The 26,161-nt window shown below is 56.2% G+C and overlaps 1 protein-coding gene across 7 annotated transcripts in view; it reads left to right on the top strand.

Moving 5' to 3' along the window:
- The window catches only part of GRK5 (G protein-coupled receptor kinase 5), a 225,543-nt gene that overhangs the window by 193,335 nt on the left and 6,047 nt on the right, over nt 1-26,161 (top strand). For all 7 annotated transcript variants that reach the window (XM_027112743.1, XM_027112742.1, XM_027112741.1 and 4 more), the window contains 11 exons: nt 1,220-1,320; nt 3,011-3,103; nt 9,153-9,216; nt 10,114-10,254; nt 11,843-12,033; nt 14,733-14,770; nt 16,483-16,572; nt 18,197-18,405; nt 23,038-23,175; nt 23,992-24,129; nt 24,723-24,854. In XM_027112743.1, the coding sequence (XP_026968544.1) occupies nt 1,220-1,320; nt 3,011-3,103; nt 9,153-9,216; nt 10,114-10,254; nt 11,843-12,033; nt 14,733-14,770; nt 16,483-16,572; nt 18,197-18,405; nt 23,038-23,175; nt 23,992-24,129; nt 24,723-24,854 (1,335 nt within the window). The remainder of the gene's footprint in view (nt 1-1,219; nt 1,321-3,010; nt 3,104-9,152; nt 9,217-10,113; nt 10,255-11,842; nt 12,034-14,732; nt 14,771-16,482; nt 16,573-18,196; nt 18,406-23,037; nt 23,176-23,991; nt 24,130-24,722; nt 24,855-26,161) is intronic.

A 26,161-nucleotide genomic window follows, 5' to 3' on the forward strand; every position in this document is an offset into this window, starting at 1 on the left:
AAGCCTGCAGAGAGGACCAGAGAGGAGAGGACCAGGCTAGGGGAGAAAGGAAGAAGGAAAGAACTCAGGAATGGGGGCATTCAGAACACTGGGGAGATTTCATTCACCAGAGCCATGCCAGGCTGCTGTGGGCACCCCCTCCAGCCCCAGAATCAAACCCCCCAGAGACACCACCCGGTGGGCTTAATCAGCCCCCAAGTTACAGTTCAATAGCTGGGAAGAGAAAGCAAGCCTTTCAGGTTTCAGCATCTTTAGGGGGAGAAAGATGTGTGTTTTGGAGCCCACTCCTGGCAGTTTTCTCTGTTATCCCTGTAGTTGATTACAGACCCACCTGGTGAGTAAAGAGCCGGCAGACGGTGAATGAAGCGGGGAGGGGGAGGGGTGGCCGGGCTGCCTCTGGCTGTCTCTGCACCTTCCCAAGGGGGCTGCTGCTCCTGGGTAGGACCAGAACCTCTTGGAACTGTCCCTTCGAACTTGAAACATTCAGGCCAGGCAGCTTAACTGGAAGGAGAACGAAATGACAGTGCTGACATCTATTGCACGCTTTCTGCTGCCTGCCAGGATCCGGGCCAAATGCTTGACCCAAAGGCTTCATTGATTAATTCCTGGAGGAACAATTATTACTGACCATCCTCCTGATAACAGCCAGGCTGTACCAAGACCAGGGTCCCAGAGCTACAGCGGCGGATGTGGGAGTGGCATGCAGACCTACCAACGCCGAGGCCGTGCCGGTGTCACATCCCTCCCCTTGCCGCTGAGCCGTCCGTCCACCTGCCCCTTTCCCTAGTCCAGACCCTTTCACACATGGCCTCGAGGCCGGGCAGGGGGCCGTCTCATGTCTGCCCTTTGGGGACGCAGCCCCCCACCCCAGTGGCTAAGGGACTGGGGCCCCTCCGAGGGGCTCCCTACACTGTGAGGCTCACACCTCCCACTCGGTTCTGACCGCAGTCCAGGACGCAGGGATGTCGTGATCCATGTTGCAGAGCGGGGCTCAGAGGAGCCACGTAGCCTTACGAGGTCACACGCGGTGTCCGTGGCAGAGCCCGAAATCTGACCCTGAGTCCCGGCTGGTTCACCACCTTCCAGCCCAGCCACCTTGCCAGACTGCCTACCACGGTGCAGGGGCCCAGGACCAGGTGTGGGTAGGAGGGGCCCCCGAGGCCACCTGGCGCCCTGCCCCCTCCCTCACTGATACCTCCTTTCCTCTTCCTCCCTGCAGTCCCCAATTTTCATCGCCCAAGTTGGCCGGGACCTGGTCTCCCAGACGGAGGAGAAGCTCCTTCAGAAACCCTGCAAAGAACTCTTTTCTGCCTGTGTGCAGTAAGTGCTCCGGCCGCCGGCCTCCCTCCCTGCTTCCCGGCCCGGGGCATCAGGCCCCACCACCTCCCCTCGGGCCGCCACACAGTCACCAGGCAAGGGGCTGCCTCTAGCCTCCACCTGAGCGCTGGGCACCCAGGGCAGGTCTTCAGTGCCTGAGGGCCCAGCCAAGCCACCCAGCTTGTACACTTCTCATGAAGGGAAAAGATACCAGGGTGCCAAGTCCAAAGAGAACATCTGCTTCAGATGGCGTCGAAAGCAAGTAGCTCTCCAGGCTGTGGAGACAGAGGAATGTGCACGGATCTGACCCAGTCTGGGTGGTTTGGAAATCCTTCCCAGGTCCCTCCCACGCCCACTCCTGCCCCCGTCACTGCCACCCGCCAGCGCTGCTGCAGGAGCTGGGCTGCAGGCTGCCCTCTCAGCCACACCCCATCACCTTGTTGCAGGCTGTACGGCAACCATAATGGGACGTGAGACAAGTCAGTGGGTGTGGGGCGAGCCGTGCACCCATTAAGCGCCACCATGAAGGCTTAGGCAGCTAGGCTCACACCCGTTCCTGCGCCCACACACGCACCCTCCCTGTAGGCTGACGTGCAGCCGCACGAACATACGTACGTGCCAAGATCACAGCTGGCGTGACGGCACAGTGTTCAAACTCTGCACCCCAGACATTAGTTGAGCGCCTGCTGTGTGCCTGGCACGATGCTGCGTGGGGGAGGCCTTGCGAGCAAGAACCCAGTCCTGCCTCCACGGCTTATTGCCAGCGCCCCATGCGCTCACCATGGGAAGAGCTGGGACATTCAGGGGCACCAACGTGGGGCCCAGCCCTGTGGCAGTTGCTGGAGAGGGCCCTCCGTGAGCAGAAACAAGCCTGGTTGCTGCCCTCCTGGAGATGTCCGAGGGTCAGCTCTGACGGCGGGTGAGGTCCCTGGGCTGCCCCCTGACCTTGAGGGAGTGGCCGTCCTGGCCCCCGACGCCAGCCCCTGTTCAGGTTTGGCAGGGCACAGCCTCCAACGAGCCCCAGCTCTGCGTGTCGCCTCCCTTCCCCAGGTCCCAAGTGTCTGGGCTCGACTGGTCAGCGTGGCCGCTTTTTAAAGGGAAGAAGCCCAGTTCAGAGCCCTCCAGGGCCTGGCCTAGAGCCTGGCCCACAGCAGGTGACCAGTAAATTCTGCTGCAGGGTTGAAAACCTCCCAGGGGCTTCACTGGTCCCGACCAAATCTAGGGCCTGCGCCCCTCTGCCCCTTCCCAAGACACCCAATCCCTCCATTGCACATAGTTAAATATTCCTCTGTTCTCATCTCAGCTCCTGTCCCTTCTTCAGAGAGATCTCCCTGACACCCCCCGGGACCTCGCTTACCCCACTTCACGATAACATGCCCCTGGGGTCGTTTATTTGTTTGTTATTTGCCGTGTGTGTCCCCCATCATGCTCCCTGCTGTATCCCAGAACTAGAGCAAACCCCCAAGGCAACTACTTACTAAAGGTTTGCAGGGTCAGTCAATCTCAAACAACCTTTGTAGAATGGTGGAGCCTCTCTCCACTCCTGCTGCATCTGTCGGAGGCCCCTGTGTATTTGCATTTCCAAAGTCTGGAAGTGGATGAGGCCGGGCTATAATCTGCTGGTTATGGCTCTGCCCACCTGCTCCAAGGTCAGGGTTGTAAAACGTTCATCTGTTTGTTCCCTCTGAGCTAGGTCTGTCCATGACTACCTGAGGGGAGAACCCTTCCACGAGTACCTGGACGGCATGTATTTTGATCGGTTTCTCCAGTGGAAGTGGTTGGAAAGGTGAGTGCTCCCTGGGCTCAGCCCCCCGACACACACACACACACACACACACACGCACACACACACGCACACACACACACACACACGAGTGTGTGCCAGTGTGTGTGTGCGTGTGTGTGTGTGTGTGCGCGCGGGGGGTATTGGTTTTTCACCTAAGTCCTATAGAAGTCTGTTACGTCCCATGGGCCCATGGTTCAGATAAAATTCAGCGTTCTCTGCCTGTTAATTAAGTTCTTGTGTATTCTAGAAATGCTGTGTGCTTATTAACATCACACACACACACGCTCGTGCAGACACACGCATACACTCAGCCTCCTGTTCTTACTTTTTGGGGTCACCGTCTTCGGGAATTCTTTCTCTGCCAGCAAATAAAGAGCTGCCATATTCTTTTTTTTTTCTTTTTTAACATCTTTATTGGGGTATAATTGCTCTACAACGGTGTGTTAGCTTCTGCTTTATAACAAAGTGAATCAGTTATACATATACATATGTTCCCATATCTCTTCCCTCTTGCGTCTCCCTCCCTCCCACCCTCCCTATCCCACCCCTCCAGGCGGTCACAAAGCACTGAGCTGATCTCCCTGGGCTACGCGGCTGCTTCCCACTAGCTATCTACCTTACGTTTGGTAGTGTGTATATGTCCATGCCTCTCTCCCGCTTTGTCACAGCTTACCCTTCCCCCTCCCCATATCCTCAAGTCCATTCTCCAGTAGGTCTGTGTCTTTATTCCTGTCTTACCCCTAGGTTCTTCATGACATTTTTGTTTTCTTAAATTCCATATATATGTGTTAGCATACGGTATTTGTCTTTCTCTTTCTGACTTACTTCACTCTGTACGACAGACTCTAGGCCTATCCACCTCATTACAAATAGCTCAATTTCATTTCTTTTTATGGCTGAGTAATATTCCATTGTATATATGTGCCACATCTTCTGTATCCATTCATCTGATGATGGGAGCTGCCATGTTCTTAGAAAGATTTACACATCCCTCATGTAACCCAGCCCCCTATTGATGGACATGGAGGTTTCCCTCAATTTTGTGTGCAGCCTTCCCGAAGTAGTGAATAACTTTGTACATACATCTTTATTTTTGCAAATACATCCATAGAAATTCCTAGCAGATGGGAATTCCCTGGCGGTCCAGTGGTTAGAACTCGGTGCTTTCACTGCTGGGGTCTGGGTTCAAGCCCTGGTCGGGGAACTAAGATCCCTCAAGCCACTCAGCGCGGCCACAAAAGAAAAAAAAGAAAAAAGAAAGAAAGAAATTCCTAGCAGAGGAATTCCAGGGGCAAGCTTTTCCGCTGTGAGGGACTGCTAGATTGCCCCCCCCAAACTGCTGCCCGATTCCCAGTCCTGCCAGTGCCCAGGCGCCCGCTTGTCCTCAGATTCAGCAGCACTCTTCTTCGTGCGTGAGAGCCGGGTTTCCTTCTTGTTTATCTCTTCACCTCTAATCACGGGTGAGACCGAGCATCTTTTCATGTGTTCCATTTGCCGCCTCATTCTCTGCAAAGTGCTCTCACACACACGGTGATGACTTGGCCGGGCAGAGGTGACCTCCGTGTGACTGACGAGGAAGGAGAGGCAGGGAGGATGTGGCTTGCTGGGTCACCGGCAGGGATTAGTGCAGCCAAGGAGGGGCCCCTGGCCCAGGACCCCCAGAGCGGAGCTCTGCCCACCACAGCGTCCCAGGATTTGCAGGAGAGGGCAATGCTTACATTAAATCCATGCTGGGTTAGCTGGTAGGTGAGGGTGGGAGTTTCCCCTCCCACTGCCCAAGGTTCCTGTGCCCCAGGGGCCTGGCACTCACTGCCATCTGGGTATCTGGGCCGTGGTCAGAAAGCAAGGAGCCCTTCTGCTCCTGCATGTATATCGGCATCTGTGCTGGCCAAGTCCCCTGCAGACGCTTAGGACACATACCTGTGGGACATGAACCCCCGAAAAGCCGAATTCACAGCACTCCCTGCCCACTTCAGGAAGCCCTGAGGAAACACCCTGCCCTGTAGCCTCTGGGGGACGTCTCTCTCCACCCTGACCCACGGGGGTGACAGAGAGAGCAGTGGACGGTCTTCTCTGTTGGTGCACTGCCTGCCACTGGCCGCCTTGCCCGTGCACATCATGCCTCCAGGAGATGGAAAAGCCAAGCGTGGGCCACCAGGGGCCCACAGCCTGGGTCTGAGTCCCAGCTCTGCCTCCTCCCTAGGGGCTGGGGGAGGGATGCTCTCCACATCTTGGTTTCCTCACCTGTAATGTGGGGATAATAACACTGCCTGCCTTATAGGCATGGGGTGAGGGTGAGGTGAGATAGCACCGCACACATCAACAAAGCCAGCCTTTGGGCCTTGGGAAGTAAACTGCTGAATGTAATTGTTGGGATGAGTCGTCACTGAGCACATCGGCATCACCATTGCCGTCTCCTCCCCCTTCTGATATTGGAGGGAGCAGCTGACCCTTGCGGAGGACAGTCTGGTGGGGAGGTATTCATCTTGCCCCACCTGCCACTCTGGAGCCCTGGGCTGTGTAACACAACCCCACCTTCCTGGGGTGGCAGAGTCAGGACACCGAAAGTGGGCTCTGCAGCAGGCTTCCTGGACTCCACTTCCAACCCAGCTACTTACCAGCCGTGACCTTGGGCATCTCATTTCACCTCTCAAAGCCTAAGCGTTCTCATCTGCAGAATGAGGACAGTAATAGTCTCACCTCCTGAGGCTGGTGTGAGGATTACATGAGTCTATGTATAAGCTGCTTCAAGCAATGGGGATTGTTACCGTAGAGACCCCCAGAAGGGGCTGTGTCCTTTATCCCAAGAGTTCTAATAATGACATCTGACACTCAGCAGCTTACAAAAAGTCTTCAGATGCATATACCCTTTTACTGAAGATGCAAGGCTCAGAGAGGTTGATGGGTTGGCCCTGGGTCACACAGCGATGGCCTGGCAAGGGTGGAGCCTGAAGCCCAGGTCCCTCACTCAAGTCCTTCACTCTTAGCCCACCCAGCACTCCTGTTCCAATGGAAGCCTTTAGCTGTGGCCACTGGCTTTCACTTTACTTGTCAGTACCAAACACATGAGATGGAGAAATGGACTTTTAAAAGCTGCATGCTGACTTCAAAGAAGTTATGCCCTTTTGAGGGCGTTAAGCTGTTGAAGCCAGCAGGGCAGGACCCTGGCCTAGAAATGCCCTAAATGACTGACAGCACCCCGCCTTCCCCCCACTCCCTTTTTTTTCTTGCTAAAAGGATCATGGCCTGTTGGTGCTGTACTGTTGAAATATTAAAGGGATTTTTTTTCCCTCCCAAGGTTAACCGAGAAATTCCTCGGAAATTGTATTACACTCATTTCCCCCAGCAGAGGAGCTCTGCGGTAATGTCGACCGACTGTTTGTTCTCCGCGTATCGTAAACTGTTAGGCCTGGACGCCTTCATGTGGTTTCGAGGGCAGCTGGAAGAAACGCTTCCCAGGGCCACATGGCAGATGCAGGCGCATGGCACGTTTGCTCTAGGCCGGCTACTCATGTGTAAGATGCAGAGCAAGGGGGAGTTCTACCCAGGGGCAGCCTGGGCCCCGCTTCCTAAAGAAACACCGGAGAAGAGAGAGTGAGTCGAAGCACATGAATTCAAGACAGGCGTGCCAGGGAGTGCTCCGGAGGTTTCAGGGCTGTCCTAAGAGAACAGAGTGGTGCCGAAGCTGTGATTTCTGGTGAATCCCAAATCCTCTTCAGGACCCAGCAGCGAGAAGAGTTTCCACGGAAGATTCATTCAACAGCTGCTGGGCGACCAGAGGCTCACTGCTCTTTCTCGAGCAAAACCAGTTCTTTGGCCCAATTCAGTCTCACACCAATCCCCGCCCTGGTTAAGACTCTTGGGGTGGGGTTGGGGGATGCTCAAAAATAGTCCTAGAGGGGCTTCCCTGGTGGCGCAGTGGTTGAGAGTCCTCCTGCCGATGCAGGGGACACGGGTTCGTGCCCCGGTCCGGGAAGATCCCACATGCCGCAGAGCGGCTGGGCCTGTGAGCCATGGCCACTGAGCCTGCGTGTCTGGAACCTGTGCTCCACAACAGGAGAGGCCACAACAGTGAGAGGCCCGCGTACCACACACACACAAAAAAAAATAGTCCTAGAGAGCCAAGAACCAATTTTAACGTCGTAAAAGCTGCTTGTTCTTATCTGTGAATCAACTGATGAACATTTAGGTTGTTTCCATGTCTTGGCTATTGTGAATAATTCTGCAATGAATGTAGGAGTAAAATATTTAACGTTTATAAATGGACCATTACTCAGCCTAAAAAAGAAGGAAGTCCTGCCATTTATGACAACGTGGATGGACCTGGAGGTCGTTGTGCTAAAGTGAAATAAGCCAGACACAAAAAACGAGTACTGCATGACCTCACTTACATGTGGGATCTAAGATATTCAGACCCATAGAAGTAGAGAGCAGAGTGGTGGCTGTCGGGGGGGGGGAGGGCTTGGAGAAATGGGAGATGTTGGTCCAGGGCACAAGGTTTCAGTTATGCAAGATGAATAAGTTCTGGGGATCTCCTTTACAACATGGGGACAGTAGTTAACGGTACTGTATTATTTACTTAAAATTTGCTGAGTGGGTAGATCTTAAGTGTTCTTGGAAGAAAGGAAGGAAGGAAGAAAGTACGGAAAAAAGGGAGGGAGGGGGGAATGTTAATTTTGTGAGGTGACAGAATGTTAATTAGCTTGATTGGGTAATCATTTCACAATGTATACATATATCAAAACATCAAGTTGTACACTCTTTGTCAATTATACCTCACTAAAGCCGAAAAGAAGAGGGGGGAAACCTGATTTTCCTTAGCCAAACAGGCCAGCGATGAAAAAGCACACACTGTCTGCAAGGTGGAGTCCTTTGCTGCAACTAAATGGCCATTTACTTATTTACCCCACAAGTCCCATCCTTGGCTCCCGATCAGAGGCTTGTCTCATTAGACATTATAAATGGCTTTGGTGGGACTTCCCTGGTGGCGCAGTGGTTGAGAATCTGCCTGCCAATGCAGGAGACACGGGTTCGAGCCCTGGTCGGGAAAGATCCCACATGCCGCGGAACAACTAAGCCCATACGCCATACCAACTGAGCCTGCAATCTAGAGCCCGCGAGCCACAACTACTGAGCCCGCGTGCCACAACTACTGAGCCTGCGTGCCACAACTACTGAAGGCCACGCGCCTAGAGCCCATGCTCTGCAACGAGAGAAGCCCGCGCACCGCAACGAAGAGTAGCCCCCTGCTCGCCGCAACTAGAGAAAGCCCGTGCGCAGCAGTGAAGACCCAACGCAGCCAAAAATAAATAAATATTTTTTAAAGAATGGCTTTGGCTAATTAAAATGGGGAGTCGGGAGACACAAAAAGATTAGTCATAAATACGGCTTTTGGCAGACAGGATCTTCTCGTGTTCTGGGGCTCAGGGGGGTTACATATAGCACAGCGCCCTCGGTGGCGGGAAGCCTGGGAACTGCCGTGAGAGAGTAACCAGACTGGACCTGGGGACCAGCAGTCTCTGCCCACAGGAGGCCGGGTCTTCCCGGGGCAAGTCTGCAGGAAGGAAGAGCTCGGGCGCCCCAGGACGGGAGGTGCAGCCGTCCTGCCCTCCTGCCGTCCTGCCTGCAGGTGTGGGAGAGAGGGCTGCGGTTTCCTTTGTGGCCTCCGTGGGACACCAAGCCTCTGTGGCTCCTGGCCCCCTCCCCTCTCCCTGCACGGAGGACACAGCTTCCTCCTGAGTTTAGCCGCATGATTTGCATTTGGGAGAGAGAGGGGAACCACAGGGAAAGTGTGGTGAAGCAGCCTCCGCTCAGCTCTTCCCTCCCAGTGCCGTCCTGAGGGCGGCAGCCTGGGATTTGAACACCCGGCCGCAGCCCCAGAGCAAGTCCTCGAGGGTCCCGTCTGCAGCGATGGTTCCAGGGGTCCCCGGGGCCTGGTCTGGCCCTTGGTGCCTGGCGCTGGCTCTTTTCAATGCTGCCCTTGTCTGTTTCTTCTGGATTCTGCATCTTAATACTACCAGTCCCATGTTGGATTTTTGCTTTTTTCCAGGCAACCGGTAACCAAAAACACTTTCAGGCAGTACCGAGTACTAGGAAAAGGGGGCTTTGGGGAGGTAAGTGAATATCCACGTATTCATGAAAAGTTTCTGGACTCTGGTCACCTTTTCTGTCCCTTCGGGCTTGGCCTGAAGTGTTCTAAGCATGGCTTCTGAGCGAATGGCTTGGTCACGTGCCCCCGATGGAGAAGGAGGGTGAGGCCGGGGCCTTGAGAAGGTCTGCTGTGTCTGAGGTGAGGAAGGAGGGTGTGTGTGGCAGGGCAGCTGAGCTGGAGCCAGCCTCAGGCAGGAGTCACGCCTGGAGAGGAGAAACGGGCCCTCTTGATTGTGTTTGGAGGGAGAAGGGAGGGCGTGAGGGGCTGAAGCATCCTGGCCACACCATGCTGTTAGTATGCGCTGTTGTACTTAATCTGATCTTCCCAAGCCTTGTTATTCCCACTTTAGAGATGAGGAAAGCTGAAGTTCACAATGGTTAGGTGACCCAGGCAAGGTCACACAGCTGAATAGGGGCAGAACTAAGACCAGACCCAAATGCCCTGGTTTCCATTCCTCTGAATTATACAGTCTGGGTTCGCAGGGATCTCCCATCCCTCCCCTCCGAAACAAGCCTCTCCTACCAGCAGCTGGTGCTTGCAAGTCCCCGGTTATCAATGGCTACATCTGGCTGGAAGCTTGGGACAGAGAAGATCTAGTTGCCCCTGAGAGAGGAACAGTTCTTTAGGCCTCAGCCAGCCATCTAAACGTTGGTGTAAGTGGCTGATTCTGCACCTCCAAGGGCTAGGATCTGCCTAAGGTGCCGCCAAAGCCAGATCTCAAGGGCAGGGCCCTGGGAGCAGTGGGTCCACGGCCAGGCATCCTCCAAGCCCCAGAGACACAGCATCCCGGCCTTGAGGGAGCTTCACTCTGGCCCTGTTTCACGTGCCGTGTGCCCTTGGCTTCCTTCTTGCCCCTCAGGTCTGTGCCTGCCAGGTTCGGGCCACGGGTAAAATGTATGCCTGCAAGCGCCTGGAGAAGAAGAGGATCAAAAAGCGGAAAGGGGAGTCCATGGCGCTGAATGAGAAGCAGATCCTGGAGAAGGTCAACAGTCGGTTTGTGGTGAGTGTCAGGGCCCCAGGGACAGGCCCCCTCCTGGTGACTGGGACTTCTGTCCCTTAAGTGTGACAGGTCCCCATCCCCCAGGGCATGGGATGCAGTGAGGGGGGGGTGCTGCAGAAAGGAGCCCGACACTCCCTCCATCACGAGGCACCTGGGGGTCAGCTGGGGCTGACAGTGGTCCCCAAGCTAGCCTGGCTCCCCTCTGGGCGTGAGACCAGGCTTCTCTGAGCGCCTCCGTGGACGAAAGAGGCCCACGCGGGGCCCAGCCAAGGAGCTTTGTTTCCACAGACCCCTGTAGGCTGGTTTCATCACAGGAGACCGAAGTGTCAGGATCCTAGAGAGGCCCATCTGGTTTATGTTCGTGTGTTACTGCATCCAGGCTAGGCTCTGCTGCGGTAACAAATCAACCCCAACTTGAAGTAGCTGAAAATGGCAAAGGCTGTCCTTTTTCTCACCCCAAATCCCATCAGATCAGACCACCTTCCTTCATCTTCCAGCCACACCCTTCCCGGGAGTGTGGAGCGTGAGTGCTGGGGGCTCTGCCCTGCCTCGGCCGCAGTGACACCCCTCACGTCCACCCACAGTCCTCAGCCAGAACCGGTCATGGCCAGGGACCAGCCAACCGCAGGGGAGGCTGGGAAATGTGGAGGAGGACTTGGGTATTTGGCCAGCTCTCAGTGTCACTGCCACTTGTTATTATAAAAAGTAACATATGCTCCGGTAAAAAGTCAAACGGCACAGATGGGCGCAAAGTAAACACAAAAGCCTCCCTCTCTAAGTAACCATTCCAGACGTGTTTGATTCATGTACAGATTTTATTACTTTTAGCCAACGCGATCTTACTACAAATCTTAGGCTGCAGTGTTTTCCCCCTTAAATTGTAGAGCTTTTCCTACAACAGACCAACAGCTGCACCTCTTTTTTTTTTTTTTTTTTTTTTGCACCTCTTCTTTAAAGCTGTGCACCGTTCCCCAGATGCACAGGGAAGAGCTAGGCCACGACCTGTGCAGCCCGTCCCCACGATAGAAGTTGTTCCTGGTTTTGAAGCCACCGCAACAAATAAGGCTACCGTGTCCATCCTTCAGCATCCCTTTGGCATATTTCTGTGAGGGTGTCCGTGGGATGGACTCCTAGTGGAGGAATTGCTGTGTCAGAGGGTGTGTGCACGGCCCCCAGTTTCACTCCCACCAGCTCTGCGTGAGGGCGGGCCACGCCATCCACGTGGTGCTGCTGTCATCCCCCAGAGTGGGCTGGGCTTTACGAGGTGATACCCAAAGGGGGCAGAAGTTTTAACCACCTGATGCACACACATGCTTTTGTGACGTAAAAATGCAGACACCGTCCTGTTGGGACCCCTGAAAGGTGCTGGCCTGCCCCTTCCGGCTTTGCCCCCTCACCTAGAACCACTGAATCTGATGGAGGGGCAGCAGCAGGGGCACCAGGAGGCTGTCAGGGCGCAGGGGGTGGCGTGAAGCTGCTGCAGCTCCTGCACCCTAGCCCTCCCGCCCAGCTTCAAGGCCCGGGAGGAGGAGTAGACGTGGTCAGAGGGTCCCCGGAACCCCACCGCAGGGCTGTCTTGTGCTCCCAGGTCAACCTGGCCTACGCCTACGAGACCAAGGATGCGCTGTGCTTGGTACTGACCATCATGAACGGGGGGGACCTGAAGTTCCACATCTACAACATGGGGAACCCGGGCTTCGAGGAGGAGCGTGCCCTGTTCTATGCGGCAGAGATCCTGTGCGGCCTGGAAGACCTCCACCGTGAGAACATCGTCTACAGGTGAGCGGCTCCCCTCCCACCGCCCCGCAACCCCGGTCCCCCCATCTGAGTCTGAGCAAGTGAGGCTGACCCTTCCATGCCCTGGACTGGACGCTCGACCCCACCCTGGGAGTCGAGGCCCGGGCATTGCCCTTGAGTCAGACGGGCTCCTGCCCAGGAACCGAGTAAGGGAGGGAGGCCAAGTGTTCCCTCAAGAGTTGATGAGGTTGGGCCACTGTTCCCTTCCCAACCAGCGCCTGCGAAGCTCAGTGGAGCCTGGTGGCCTGATCCGGAACAAACCCCAGGAAGACTTTAGTAGGATCACCACCACGGCAGGCAACAGAATGGACCCCGTTCCCTCCCACACCATCCAGCTTTTTAGGACCAGGTGTCCAGGTTCTATGCGCAGTGGCCCTCAGACTCTCCTCACAGGCCTCCTCACAGAATTTTGAAAATCTGTGTGCCCTCATACATTTTACGTAGACATCTGAAATTGTCCATCATATGTTAAAAGAGTGGCTAATATTGATATTTTGAAATGGAGCTGAAGTGACATCACATTTCTAAAGGTATCCAGTGGAATCTGATTGCTGTAGCAAATTGATTTCCACCATCGTGCAGCTGAAAAAGTGCATGAAAACTCCTTAATGGTGAGGAGTTTTCTATCATTTTCTTCTCTACTCCCCTCCATCCCGACAGAATAGTTATTATAATGTAATTTTTTTTTTGCATAGAAGTTATCGATTAGCATTCCACTCTGAAATATGTGGATGTATGTAAGATTTTTTTAAAATTTCCTTTGACCATAAGGCTCTAAGTGTTAAGATAATATATTCTGTTGAGTTGACCTTATAATTATTATTACTAGATCCCACCCCTAATTGGGATCTATGGTGACTGGCTCCAGAGCCATAGTCACATTTAGGAGTGGGGAGGAACCTGCTCTCCTTCTGTCAACTGAAGCCACCAGCACGTGGGGGACCCCCGCCCCCCAGCCGCTGGGGACACACACCCCAGTTTGAAGACCTTTGCCATGGGGCTCTTGTCGGAGATTATCTTGGGAGCCCGAGAAGGTTTTGAAAGCAAGAGGAATGGTCTTGATGACGTGCCCTTCTCCCCACACCATCTCCCAATTTATGCTTTTGTTTTGTTTTCATTCAAGTGGGAAGAGAGTCAGAAAATGTTCCCTGAGGGTTGAAAAAAGAATCCTCCACTTGATTGCTTTTCTCTTAAAAAAAGAAAAAAGTCATCTCTCCAAATTCTAGCCCTTTTTCTATGGAGGAAGGGAACCATGGTGCCTCCCCGGCCCCGACCACTTGCCAGAGCCTCTCTGGGGGTGTGGATTTGTGCCCACTAGCCAGCTGTCTTTCCAACCTGGTGGTCGGTGGGGGCTGATTAATTGCAGTGATGACTCCTGCCCCTATTTGGAATGGTTAACACACCAAAAGCATGCAAGTTAACAACAGCAACAGAAGTATGTCGTAATAAATAACTACACGCAAACACCAGTTATCACTTTGTGACGCTGCACCACTGGATCTGGGCACAGGAACTGCTCCCCACGAGGAGAGCTGCCCTCCGTCTGATGAACAAAGCCAGCTGGTTGAGAACCGAATCCTCGATCTAGATGCCATGTATCATCTGCCCGATGGCTTAACTGAGTTGCACACACTATCCTGTTATTCTTTAACTCATGGAGAAAACCTTTTATTAATAAAACCAGGGCTTCCCTGGTGGCGCAATGGTTAAGAATCCACCTGCCAATGCAGGGGACACGGGTTCGAGCCCTGGTCCGGGAAGATCCCACATGCCGCGGAGCAACTAAGCCCGTGCACCACAGCTACTGAGCCTGCGCTCTAGAGCCCGTGCTCCACAACAAGAGAAGCCACTGCAATGAGTGGCCCGCGCACCGCAACGAAGAGTAGCCCCCACTCGCTGCAACTAGAGAAAGCCTGCGCGCAGCACAATGAAGACCCAGCGTGGCCAAAAATTAATTAATTAATTAATAAAATAAAAACAGACACTTCTGCTGCCTCCCTCCCCCCCAGTGGGAGTGGAGAGGTTCCCTTTCACATGAGCACGATCATTTCATCAAAGAGAAGAGAGACGTTAGGGACAGGAGGAGGCGGCTGCGTCTACAGCCGTGCCTTCTGGCGGTGCTCTCTCCCAGGCTGTGGCTCAGCTGGAGTTGGGAGATGTGCCAGGCTCCTGGGGGCCCCCTCCCAAAGGGGGTGTTTGTCCTGGAGGTTACCGTTCTCTCCCTTACAATCCTCTGTCCCAATTCTGCGGCTGGTTCTTTGTCCTCAATAACTTCTCTGCTTTCATTCCCAGACCCTGCTCTGCCTTCAAGGCATCCTGAGACCTCAGGGTCTTCTCAGGCCTGGAGGAGTCTGTCACCACTCCAGCCAGAAGTGTTCTTAGCCCTGGGGCCATCAGTGTGTGGACAGGTGCCAGGACTAGCCTTTGCCTAACTTCCTTTTCAGTCACTCTCCAGGGTCAGGAAGGCACCTATGGCAAAAAGCAGCATTTGTTTTAAATTACTGGAGGGAGAGAGGTTAGCACAAGATTGTCTTGACCCAGAGAGAGACCAGACCTCCTGAGCCCAGAGTCGGGAAGGAAACACTCAGGCCGGGTTGGCCCGAGGGGGTCCACCCAGATGCTGGTGTGCCCTTGCCTCCCAGAACAGCCGCACTCACTTGCTGGTGATCTTTCCCTTTCAGAGATTTGAAACCTGAAAATATCCTGTTAGATGATTACGGTAAGTCAGGCAGCGGCCCGGGGATCCTTCTCCTGCTCTGCAGCTGAGGTGAGCGTCGCAACCCAAAGGGAGCAGGGGTTCCCCCAGCGGAGACTCAGAGACACTGACCCGGGGTCCATGGGAGGGCAGAGGGCGTGGACAGAGCTCCCACCCGGCAAAGAAGCAGCCGAGAGGGAGGAGAGGGAGAGAGCGAGCCGTGAGTGAGGAGTCGAGAATTCCAGAGACTCTGGGCCAGTACTTAACTCTCACCCAGCTTCCCTGCGCCTCATCTTCCTTTTTTGTGAAATAGAAACAGTGGGTCCTGCCCTGCCTGCTTCAGACGGTGGAGGGTGGTGGTGAGGTTCTGACAAGAGAGCTTGAGGAGAAGTTGTTTTATCAACTGTAGCCAGCTATAAATGTGTTGGGCGTTATTACTTGTCTGTCACCTTGTGATTTTCTTGTGTGTTTGTGCGCACATGCACGGATAACAGGAGCCACCACAGCAGCCCCTCATGACTCTTCAGCCTCTCACGCCTGGGAAGGGGTTGTCACATCTTCTATCTAACTAGATCTTCTCATCTCTACAGAGGGGGCAGGGCCGACACCCCTGTGCCCATTTTACAGATGATAAGATTGAGGCTCAGAGGAGCCAACCTGCCAAGGTCACTCACCCAGCAATATCAGTGGGGAGTTGAGACCAGAAACCAGTTCTCCCTGCCAGCACGCCCCAGAGGTCAGGCAGCCCCAGGCTGATGGGAGAGAGAGAGGGAGGGAGGGAGGGAGGTTGTTGGTGACCAAGCGAAGAGGTTTGATTGTGATGCTGTCGTGTGGCGGAGCAGGCAGAGGGCTCAGGGCCCACCGCCCCTCTTTGGATGCGCCCAGTGCCCGCAGGGGGTCTTGCTGGTTCCAGAACTGTGCCCACCACTGATTTGTTGCCCAGTGGCTGGAATCTGTGTGCTCGCTCCCCTGCCCCCTACCGTTCCTGCCTTTGTCAGGGGCCACTGAGCCAGGGGAATCCACTCAGCTGCAGCCTAGCGGGGTCTCTGGCGTTGGGCCTTGCTGAGGTCCAGGCTGGGAAGGAGGGTAGTGTTCCTCCCTGCAGGGTCAGATGAGGCCACGACCCTGCCAGCTGGGCCACTAGGAGAGACAGCACTGAGGCGAGCTCTCAGCACCACGTTGTCTCTGCCTTTGGGGGTCGGTCCTGGTCCAGGAGCTCCAATGCCTCCCCACAGTCTCTGCTAAGCCTGGGTGGCAGTGTCTCCAAAGGGAGAAAACAACCCCCAAAGACCAACAAGGCAGCACAGGGAGTTGCTTCCCAAATTGCTTTATGATTTTTCCCCTTAAGCAAATTGTTCCAAAATGTCAGGAGACTCTTACATTTTCCCATGAAGCAATTCCAGAATCAGGCCAAGGCATTTTAAACTTTGTGACATCAGCCTTCCAAGAAGCCCATTAGGGCATTTTATGAGGCAGGTCTGCAATCGTCTAACCAAATCCAGGCATCCTTTTCATCGTTAAGTTTTTCTCCGAAAAAGTAATACTTTACCGCTGTCCTCTGACACCTGGACTCTTCCAAGGGTCTGCAGTCACCCTGCCATGGCAGGTTTGGTACCACTCTTTCTAGGACAGATGAAATGCCAGGGGCCCATGGCAAGTCTGGGGCCCTGCCCAGGGTAGACCAGATGTCCACATGACCATCCCAGGGACCTATTGACTCTGTTGTCCTCCCTCAGGCCACATTAGGATCTCGGACCTGGGCCTAGCTGTGAAGATCCCGGAGGGAGACCTGATCCGCGGCCGGGTGGGCACTGTCGGCTACATGGGTGAGTGTAGGCGCGGCCTCTCACCAAGCCCCACCCTCAGAGCCACTGGCCTCTTTGTGCAACTAGAAGTAGTCAGGCTGGGAGGTGGGAGGTCTTAGTCAGGGTTCGGGGAGCATTGGGGCACCAGGGCGCAACTTGACTTCACGGAGCTCTGCAGCTCCCGCCCCTAGCCCCAGCTACATCTCTTGGGAGGGCAAGCCCCTCCCAAGGTCAGTGGCAGAGCTGACAAACAGCGCTGCCTGGGGGTGGGTGGAGTAGGGGTCTGCTGAGTTGGCAGACAGCCTTTCAGGGTGACCTCGAGAGGGGGGAGATCATTAGGAAGGGTCCAGAAAGGAGAGGAGCACCCCACCTACTGTGTCACAAGTACCATTCTAAGGAGAGACCAGCCTCGGGCTCCCTGCGCTGCATCCCCTGAGCCTTCTCTGAGACCATCATCCCGGGAGCTACGGGGAAGAGCCCCAGAGCTACACCGACCCCTGGAATGCTCCTGCCAATAAGGGATATTCCCTGGGCTTCCTTCTGCACACCTCCCACTCATAAGCCCACTCACACCAGGAGGCAGAGGACTCCTGAAAGCTCTGGGGGTGTGGGAACCTTGTTCTCCTCTACCGGGCTGTTGCCAGCGACACATGCTTAGGGTTCTAGACTTGGTCTCTGGTGCTCGAGGGTCCTTTTCAGGTTGCACAACATTGGAGGACCTCTGGGTGTGTATCTGTGTGTATGTTGGGGGTATGTATACCCATGTGAATGCCGAGGGATGGATGGACAGATGATAGGTGGATAGATAGATAAATAGATGACAGATGGATGGATGACGGATGGATGGATGGATGATGGATGGATGGATGGATGGATTAATAAATGGGTGGATAGATGGATGGATGGGTGGATAGATAAATGGGTGGGTGCATGATAGATGGGTGATGGGTAGATAGGTCCATCTGTGCACCTTCGTGTGTGTCTGCCTGTGCATCTGCGTCTTCTCCTCTTGCACAGAGTGTCTGCACAGCACATGGTGTTGTGTGCGTACCAGCACATGTGTGGATGCATTTGCCTCCCTGGATGAACGTGGCCTGCCTGATGACCTGAAACTATCTTTTTTGCATTTCTATGGTGAATCTATAATTCATTTTATCAAAATGTTAGAGAAGCTATTTGAATTCCAGCTAAATTTAAAATCATTTTACTTCGGGTGGACACACCATTCATTGTAACAAATACGTGTGCAGCACCTACTGTGTGTCGGGCGTCGTACCTGTCACCGGGCACAGCAGGGAATAAGGTGGCTCACAGTCTAGTGGGGGAGACATCAAGGGAACAGGTTGTTTCCATCCACTGTGGTCAGGCTTCTGAAGCCACAGTCAGAGTCCTGGGAGCACAGCAAAGAGCAACCAGGGCAGGCTCCCAGGAAGAGGTGGTATTTACAGCAGCTGGTGGGCCAGGGTTGGCAGAGGGAAGAGGTCTGAGCCATCAAGCTCCAGGCCTTCTGTGAGCAGCAGCATCACTCCTGGCTGCAGGACGTCCTGAGGCCCCGTTGACATCGCAGTCCTGGCCCCGTCTGCCCGGGCTCTGACCTGCCACCAGCTGTCTCTCACCTCTCCTCGCTTCCCTGCTCTGCCCCCAGCTCCAGAGGTCCTGAACAACCAGAGGTACGGCCTGAGCCCCGACTACTGGGGTCTGGGCTGCCTCATCTATGAGATGATCGAGGGCCAGTCGCCCTTCCGCGGCCGCAAGGAGAAGGTGAAGAGGGAGGAGGTGGACCGCCGGGTCCTGGAGACTGAGGAGGTATATTCGCACAAGTTCTCCGAGGAGGCCAAGTGCATCTGCAAAATGGTGAGCTCCCGGTGAGCCAGACGCTGCCCCGGGTCTGGTGTCCAGTGCTGGCTCCCCTCCCGGCCCTTAGCCGAGAACAGCAAATGGGCTGAAGGGGACAGGGTCGGGGCACGCTAGGGTGTGGGCGATGAAGCCACCAGGCCGGAGGAGCAGGCTGTGGACTGGGGCGGGCGGTGAAGGCTTCCAGGAGGGAGCCTGGGGTGGAGGCTCTGGTGGAGCAGGGCGGCTCTGTGATAAGGGAGGGGGCTGCGTGACAATGGGAGACACCCTCACGTCCAGCTCTGTGGGGGAAGCCAGCATGGGGAGAAAGGGGCTGATCCTGGCTCGCCCCCAAGACACAGAGGGATCCAGGCAGCCCCTACCCTTGACCTTGGGCCTCCTGCTGTCTCTCCAGCTCTGGACCCCTGGGTGCTGGCTTGAGGCCAGGGGCTGCAGGTGGTGGGTGGCGATAGTTTCAGTCTTCGAACATCTTATACTCGAGTTCTCCACCCACTGTATGGAATGTTGGTCACACTTGCTGGGGCCCTGCGTGACAGCATCCATGGATAGAGAACTTGACCCGGCCACAGGCAGGGCGCACTCGGGGAATGACCTTTAGACAGGCTGGGTGGACGGGGCCAGACTCGGGGGCTGGAAGCCAGATAGAGGAAGGAGTGACAGGAGCCATCAAAAGTGGAGCTGGGGGACTTCCCTGGCAGTCCAGTGGTTAAGACTTTGCCTGCTGGTGCAGGGGGTGCGGGTTCGATCCCTGGTCGGGGAGCTAGGATCCCACATGCCTCGCGGCCAGAAAACCAAAACATGAAACAGAAACAATGTTGTAACAAATTCAATGAAGACTTCAGAAATGGTCCACATCAAAAAAAAATCTTAAAGAAAAAAAAAGTGGGGGCTTCCCTGGTGGCGCAGTGGTTGAGGGTCCGCCTGCCGATGCAGGGGACACGGGTTCGTGCCCCGGTCCGGGAAGGTCCCACATGCCGCGGAGCGGCTGGGCCCGTGAGCCATGGCCGCTGAGCCTGCGCGTCCGGAGCCTGTGCTCCGCAGCGGGAGAGGCCACAACAGTGAGAGGCCCGCGTACCGCAAAAAAAAAAAAAAAAAAGTGGAGCTGGAGAGAGTCTGCCCCTGGACCGCGGCCCTTCCTCTCGGCCCAGGTGGGCCCGCTTCCTTTCCTGCCTGGCTCGTAGGCTCCCAAGGCCCCCCAGGGCCCTCCTCCCTCTGGTGCTAGCCCAGCTGTGCTAGCACCTCCACTGCAGGCAGCTGCCCTCTTATACCAGCCACTCGGGGACAGGAGGGGCCTGAGCGCTTGGCTCTGGGCACCGGGGATCCACAGATCCCCTTCCTCTCCCTGCAGCACGCTGCACCTGGAGCAGCGGACAGGCCGGCGGACCCTCAGATCTGAATCATGGGCGTAAACCAGGCTAGAGTGCAGAGAAGGGCAGGCCCGGAGAGCTGATGAAAAGTAGCAGAGTTTCTGCTTCTAGAAAACCTGAGGCTGCACTGCTAGGGGCCCAGAAACCATCTGGCATAGTTCCCACCCCCAGAAGGCCACCCTCCTGGAGCCGTCCGCCTGCTGCCTGACCGCTTCCTCTTACCAGCCTCGGTCTGACGTCACAGAGGCATGGGAAGAAGGATTTGGGCTAGAGCTGCCATCTGACCACTTCCAAAGGAAGAGGAACCATAGATCTGCCATTGGCATGTGTGAGAGACAGTGAGGGAGGTATGGTGTGTACACAAGCAAACACACGCCCGGACCACAGGCCTGGGCCAGCCTGTAGCTGGGGGACCTCCGAGAAAACAGGTAGTCACGGCAGCCAGAGCTGGGGTCGGGGGGCAAGAGGAGCAGGGCAGCAAAAGGCAGGTACGTGGAAATGTGCGGTCCTAGGGATGATTGACAGCCGGGGGCTGGGGGGGGCCAAGGATACTTGGTTATGTCACAGTCAGGAGCTAACTGGACAAGGGAAGAGGGAGGTCACAGCATCACCAAATGTCCCAGGTCAGGGAATTCAGAGAAGCAGGTCTTGAGAAACGCCCAGCAGCAGCATGGGATGTGCTGAGAGGACAGAGAGGCACAGAGCGCCCCCTCCCTGCCCACAGTCATCGGCTTTGGCGCCCGGCTTTGGGGCCCCAGGACCGGGGGCACTGCTGTTCCTCTGCTGTCCCCTGGTGGCCACTGAAGGAAAGGTGGCGTCTGAGCCTGGGGCTCCAGGCAGACCTGGGTCCGTAGGTGTACGTGTCAAACCAAGGTCTCCTGTCTCTCTCAGCTAGAAGAACCTTTGGAGCTCTCTGGCCTTCCTCTGCCTCCTTACCCTGGGGTCTTGGAATTCTGGTCTTGGGCTTCTTCTGAGCCCTTAACCACAGCCCATCTGGTCTGGCAGCCAGGCTGCCACCACCAAGGGACACCAGCTCAGGACACAGCAGGGCCTGACCGTAAGGAGACCATGGAGGCCCGGGGCAGCTCCAGCCCCACCTGCCGAGGAAAGTCTCTCTACAAACAGCAAGGAAGCTGGTCCCTGGCCCCCAGATTCTGTCCCTCATTCCATCTTGGCAGCCACAAGACCCTCTTCACTGCCCCTGGTGTCCAGAAATGCATGTATCTCATTGCCTTGTCCCCTGGGTCCAGTCGTACCTAGGCCCAGACCTCAGCCCCCACCTTTCTCAGGCCCCTGCTGAGTCCCAGCACTGGTTCTTCCCCACTGGCCCTGTAGCCCTCTCAGTCTCACCGGTCCTTCCAGCCCATTGCTAGTCTTCCTCCTCCAGGAAGCCCTCTCTGCCTGCCCCATCCACCTCAGCTCACACCATCTCTCCCTTTCACTTCTGGTTTATACTGATATTACATGTGTAAACTCTCTACCTGATGCCCAGGTTGCAGACAGGCAGCGTGTAGATGGGTGTTTATTTCAGCCTGCATACTGTCTTAGAGAGAGGTGAATAGTGGGTTACTTGCCAAGATTTTTAAATGGGGCAAATTCACGTAAAAACCTGGATTTTCTGGCTTCTCGAAAAAAGCAGAAGCCCTGGACACTGGCCAGCATCCCTGCCTGGCAGGAGCTGACGGGCATCCTGGCACGGCCCGCCCAGCCCAGCCCACCCCTCACCTTATTGCTCTCACTTGTGCCATCTGTCTGGCCAGCCCCTGCAGGCTTTGGGGTCTGCAGCCTCTTGGGATTACTCAGAGCAGAGCAAAGTCCCAGGAGAAGAGCAGCTGAGGCTCCGAGCCACCAGCCCACTGGGCAAAACACTCTTGGGTGGTCGGTGGACCGAAGGTGACATTGTGAGTGGCTATCTCATGGCTTAGTCCCTTCAAGGCTGTGACCTGGTGCTTGCCCCACTGCCACCTTTCATTCCTTAGTTTTAGGGGGTGGGCAGTCCCAGCAAGCCTCCCCTCCAGACTCTGGGCCCCAGGAGGCCCCCCTGCCCGCTGGCTCTCAGGGCAGCCATAAATGTGTATTAAATGAACACATGCAGAGGGCACCAGGGTATTGGTCAAGGAAAGGGCTGGACTCCCTCCAAGGTGCAGACCACCCACTTTGATTTTAGTCTCAAAGCAGACACTTAGTAGATTCCAGCTGCGTCTATGGTGCAGTGCTCAGTGGGGTGGGGACACTGGGACTGTGGGGAGGGACTGATGCCCTGCGGTCACATGGCGGCCCTGCCCCATCTTCAGCCGGGGCCTGCCCCTCCCCTTCCCCCCTTCCTCTCTTTCTTTCACACCTTCCTCCCGTCCAGCTGTCTCTGCTCCTGCAGCCCCTTCCTCTTCTATTAACCATTCTGCCTTTTGGTTGTGTTGAGAACAGTCCTCTACCCCAACCATCCTTGTCTCCCCACTACACCTGTATTAAAATCCTACCTCTGGACCTGCCCTTGAGGACCGTCCATCACTCTCCCCAGCCAGTCCCCTTCCCCCGACCCACCTCCCTCATCCTTCACTCAGACTCAAAGACAGGTGTTCCCCAAACACGCCCTGAGTGTCCCTGCCGCCCTGCTCATGATGCCACAGGTCCCTCCGATGCCTGCTCCCACCTTTGAAAGCCTGTCGCAGACGCCCCTTCCCCAGGACACCTCCCGATGCCTCAGCTGGCAGCCAGTTCTTGTTCCTCTGCCACCATGGTGTCATATCTGCATTGCCTTGATGGGTCCTCTGAACATGAATTTCCTGAGGCCAGACCCTTAGCATCCTTTCTCGGGACCTACTGGGTACAAGTCTACAATGTACTTATGAACGGAGTAAATGAATGAAAGAACCCACTGACCAGTCCTTGCCCTTTGTAGCTTACCCGGAGCAGAAGAGTTAACACCAATTCAACAAACATTAGTGCATGCTGGGTTGGAGAAGCAGACAGGATTCCTGCTCTCCTGGGGGTTCCGGGCATCTGAGCATGCTGGGAACATGGGACCACAAAGCACACTGTGGCTCAGGAGGCCACCCTGAATCGAGGCCTGAGCAGGCAGTGTCCGCTGGGTACCTGGGGTAGCGCAGGCACTGCGGAGGAGAGAGGAGGGACGTTCGGGAGGGCTCAGGGACACTTGTGTGAAAGGGAGGTGACCACAAGCTCTCCGAAGCCCCTCTGCCCCTCGGGCCTCTGGGCAGGAGGAAAAGTCCCCCGGGCAAGTCCTCATGGGGCTCTCCTGTCACAGCTGCTCACCAAAGATGCAAAGCAGAGGCTGGGCTGCCAGGAGGAAGGGGCAGCAGAGGTCAAGAGACACCCCTTCTTCAGGAACATGAATTTCAAGCGCTTAGAAGCCGGGATGTTGGACCCTCCCTTCATTCCAGATGTAAGTAGCCTCCCCAGCCTAGACTGAGCCTGTGCATTGATTTATGACCTTCCACTTCACTGAACATCTGTGCTGGGCCCCGGCTCAGAGGCTGAGACCTGTGGGCAAGGGATGGCCCCCGTCTTCCAGTAGCAGGGTGTTGCCCGGTCTGGGGGTCTCTCTGTACCCACCCTGGCATCATCACCTCTATGAAGTCCTCATCTCCAGAATCCCAGGCTCCCAGAGCCCCTGGGAGGCCTCCCCCACTGACCTAGAATCCCCAGAGGGCAGGGCGCGGGTTTTTCTCTGTGAGTCCCCGCACGGCTGCCCCAGAGCATGTTTGGTGGATGAGATGAGAGAGATCACTATGGTTACGGCGCCGGGGCCAGAGCAGCACTGACGACAGCCCCGTGGCCTGGTGCCTCGACTGCCCCATTTTGCAGGTGAGGAAACTGAGGCCTCCAGGGGATATGTAACTTTAACAGAGCACCTAAGCACTACAGCTGGGACCCCAGCCCAGGTCTGTGTGGCTGCCGAGCCTGTGTGCTGACCTACCACCCCTGACGGGCCTCCGATGCGAGAAGGGCCAGGGAGGTCCTCCTGGGACATCGCCCCGTTGCATACTGTGCGGGGCAGTGATGGCAGGAAGGGGCCCTGAGCTCTCCTCACCCCAGCTGGGGGCCCCTTGGCCCCTCTGAGCGAAGGGCAGCCCGGGTTCCCGGAGCGGGGGTGGCCCTGGGAGACCCCCGCTGCTCTCCATCAAAACCCTCCGGGCCTGGCTGGGGGCCACCAGAGCCACAGGCAGGGCTCCTGGTGACCAGCGCCCTGCCCTCCCAGCCCCGGGCCGTGTACTGCAAGGACGTGCTGGACATCGAGCAGTTCTCCACCGTGAAGGGCGTCAACCTGGACCACACAGACGACGACTTCTACTCCAAGTTCTCCACGGGCTCCGTACCCATCCCTTGGCAAAGCGAGGTGAGCACGGCGGGGCCCTCAGCTTCACCCTGAGGGGAGGGTGCAACGAGGCCAGAAGAGGGACAGCTGGGTGGGCGTCCCTGTGGGCAGACTGGGGCGTGGTGTGGTGCTGGGTCAGGAGCTGGCTGGGCGGGAAGAGGAGGCCTGTCTCAATGGCTCTCTGGAGAAGCGTGGCTGGGAAACAGGAGAAATGGGGCAGCAGTGGGAGGCACGGGGGGGCTGGAGGTGGGGCAAGTTCGAGCTGGTTCGAGTGAGATGGCAGTGATGGGGCAGTGGGCCTGCAGCGCTGGAAGAGGGAGGGTCCGGAGCGCTGGGGGTGAGTCCCGTGGCTGGGAGATGAGCGCTTCCCTGCCGCTGCCCTCCATGGCCGGCTACTGTCTTCTCGGAGAGGGCGGCTTGCAGGGCCGTCAGGGAGAGGCGGTGGGCGGGCCTTGCTGCCTGGCTCTCTGCCCTGTGAGATGGAGGGTGGGCGGAGAGCCTGGCAGGACCGGGCTCGGGGCAGTGTCGCCCAGGGCTGGGCTGCTGGGATTCCTGTCCACCCAAGATGACCAGCGCAGCCCCTGACACCACCCGTGTTCTGACCGCTTCTCCAGATGATCGAAACAGAGTGCTTTAAGGAACTGAATGTGTTTGGACCTAACGGTACCCTCTCGCCGGACCTGAACAGAAGCCACCCTCCGGAACCGCCAAAGAAAGGGCTGCTCCAGAGGCTCTTCAAGCGTCAGGTGAGACCCTCACTCCCACCTCAACCCTGCTGTCCTGGCCTCAGCTCTGGGAACCCCCAGGTCTTAGCCTTCCAGACAACTGAGACCAACTTGCAGGCTGGGGAGACTGGGGGCAGCAGCAGCCTGGAAGGGAGAGGCAGCCTGTCTGAAGTGCCTTGAGACCCACTGGCTGATGAGGTCCCCAGAGCAGAAGGGGCAGGGCCAGCCCAAAGTTAACCGGTCGTCAGGGTTCCTCAGCCTCGGTGCTGCTGATGCTTTGGGTTAATTCATTGTCGCGGGGACTTATGCGTTGAGGGAACTTAGCAGCATCCCTAGCCTCCGCCCAGTAGATGGCAGTAGCACCCACTGCCGTGTGTCAATCAAAAATGTCTCCAGGACTTCCCTGGTGGCGCAGTGGTTGAGAGTCCGCCTGCCGATGCAGGGGACACGGGTTCGTGCCCCGGTCCGGGAAGATCCCACATGCCGTGGAGCGGCTGGGCCCATGAGCCATGGCCGCTGAGCCTGCGCGTCCAGAGCCTGTGCTCCGCAACGGGAGAGGCCACAACAGTGAGAGGCCCGCGTACCACCACCCCCCAAAAAAATGTCTCCAGATGCTGCCTAATGGCCCTGGGGACAAAACGCCCCTAGTCGAGAGCCATTGTAAAGATGACGCAAGTTATGCAGGTAAAGATTTGACAAAGAACAGGGGGATCTGGTGCTGGAGAGGTGATCTCCAAAGAACCTCATGGCTCCCGTAGTTTGATGCTGTGCCCTGCACCTGGCAGCCAGAGGAGACTTTGGCCCTCAGGAAAAGGTATTCTTCCCTCAGAGCCTGTCCCTGGATCAAGGGTTGCTGTGGGCCACATGGGAGAAATGTCCCAGGAAGGACCTGGCAGGCTTTCTAGAGTGAGAGACTCCTAACCTCATCCCTGCCACCAAGAAGATGGCCACAATAGTGCCGCCTCCTGGCCTGGCCCTTCAAGAAGGCAGGGCCCCATCCTGAGGCCTGGGAGGCCCCTGGTTCCTTACTTTCCTCCTCCCCGCAAGGGAATAGCAGCAGCTCTGTACCCAGGCCCCGGGCATCCCAGCTCCCTCCTGCTTAGATAACAGGGAAGAGGTGGCTGTTCGTGGCACTCCACTGTGGGCCAGGCACTGTGCTGGGTGCTTTTTGAAGGCGTCTCTTATTTAATCTTCACAAAACCCCAGGCCTTCATTCAACTATTCATTCCACCAATATGTATTGAGCACCTACTCCATGCTAGACTGTTACCTGAGGACTTAAGATGCATCAGCAAGCAAAACTGCATCCCTCCTTTGGGGCATCTTAG

Source organism: Aethalodelphis obliquidens, unplaced genomic scaffold, assembly GCF_003676395.1.
Source record: "Aethalodelphis obliquidens isolate GAN/ISIS:26980383/991018 unplaced genomic scaffold, ASM367639v1 scaffold11, whole genome shotgun sequence".
Taxonomy (NCBI): domain Eukaryota; kingdom Metazoa; phylum Chordata; class Mammalia; order Artiodactyla; family Delphinidae; genus Aethalodelphis; species Aethalodelphis obliquidens.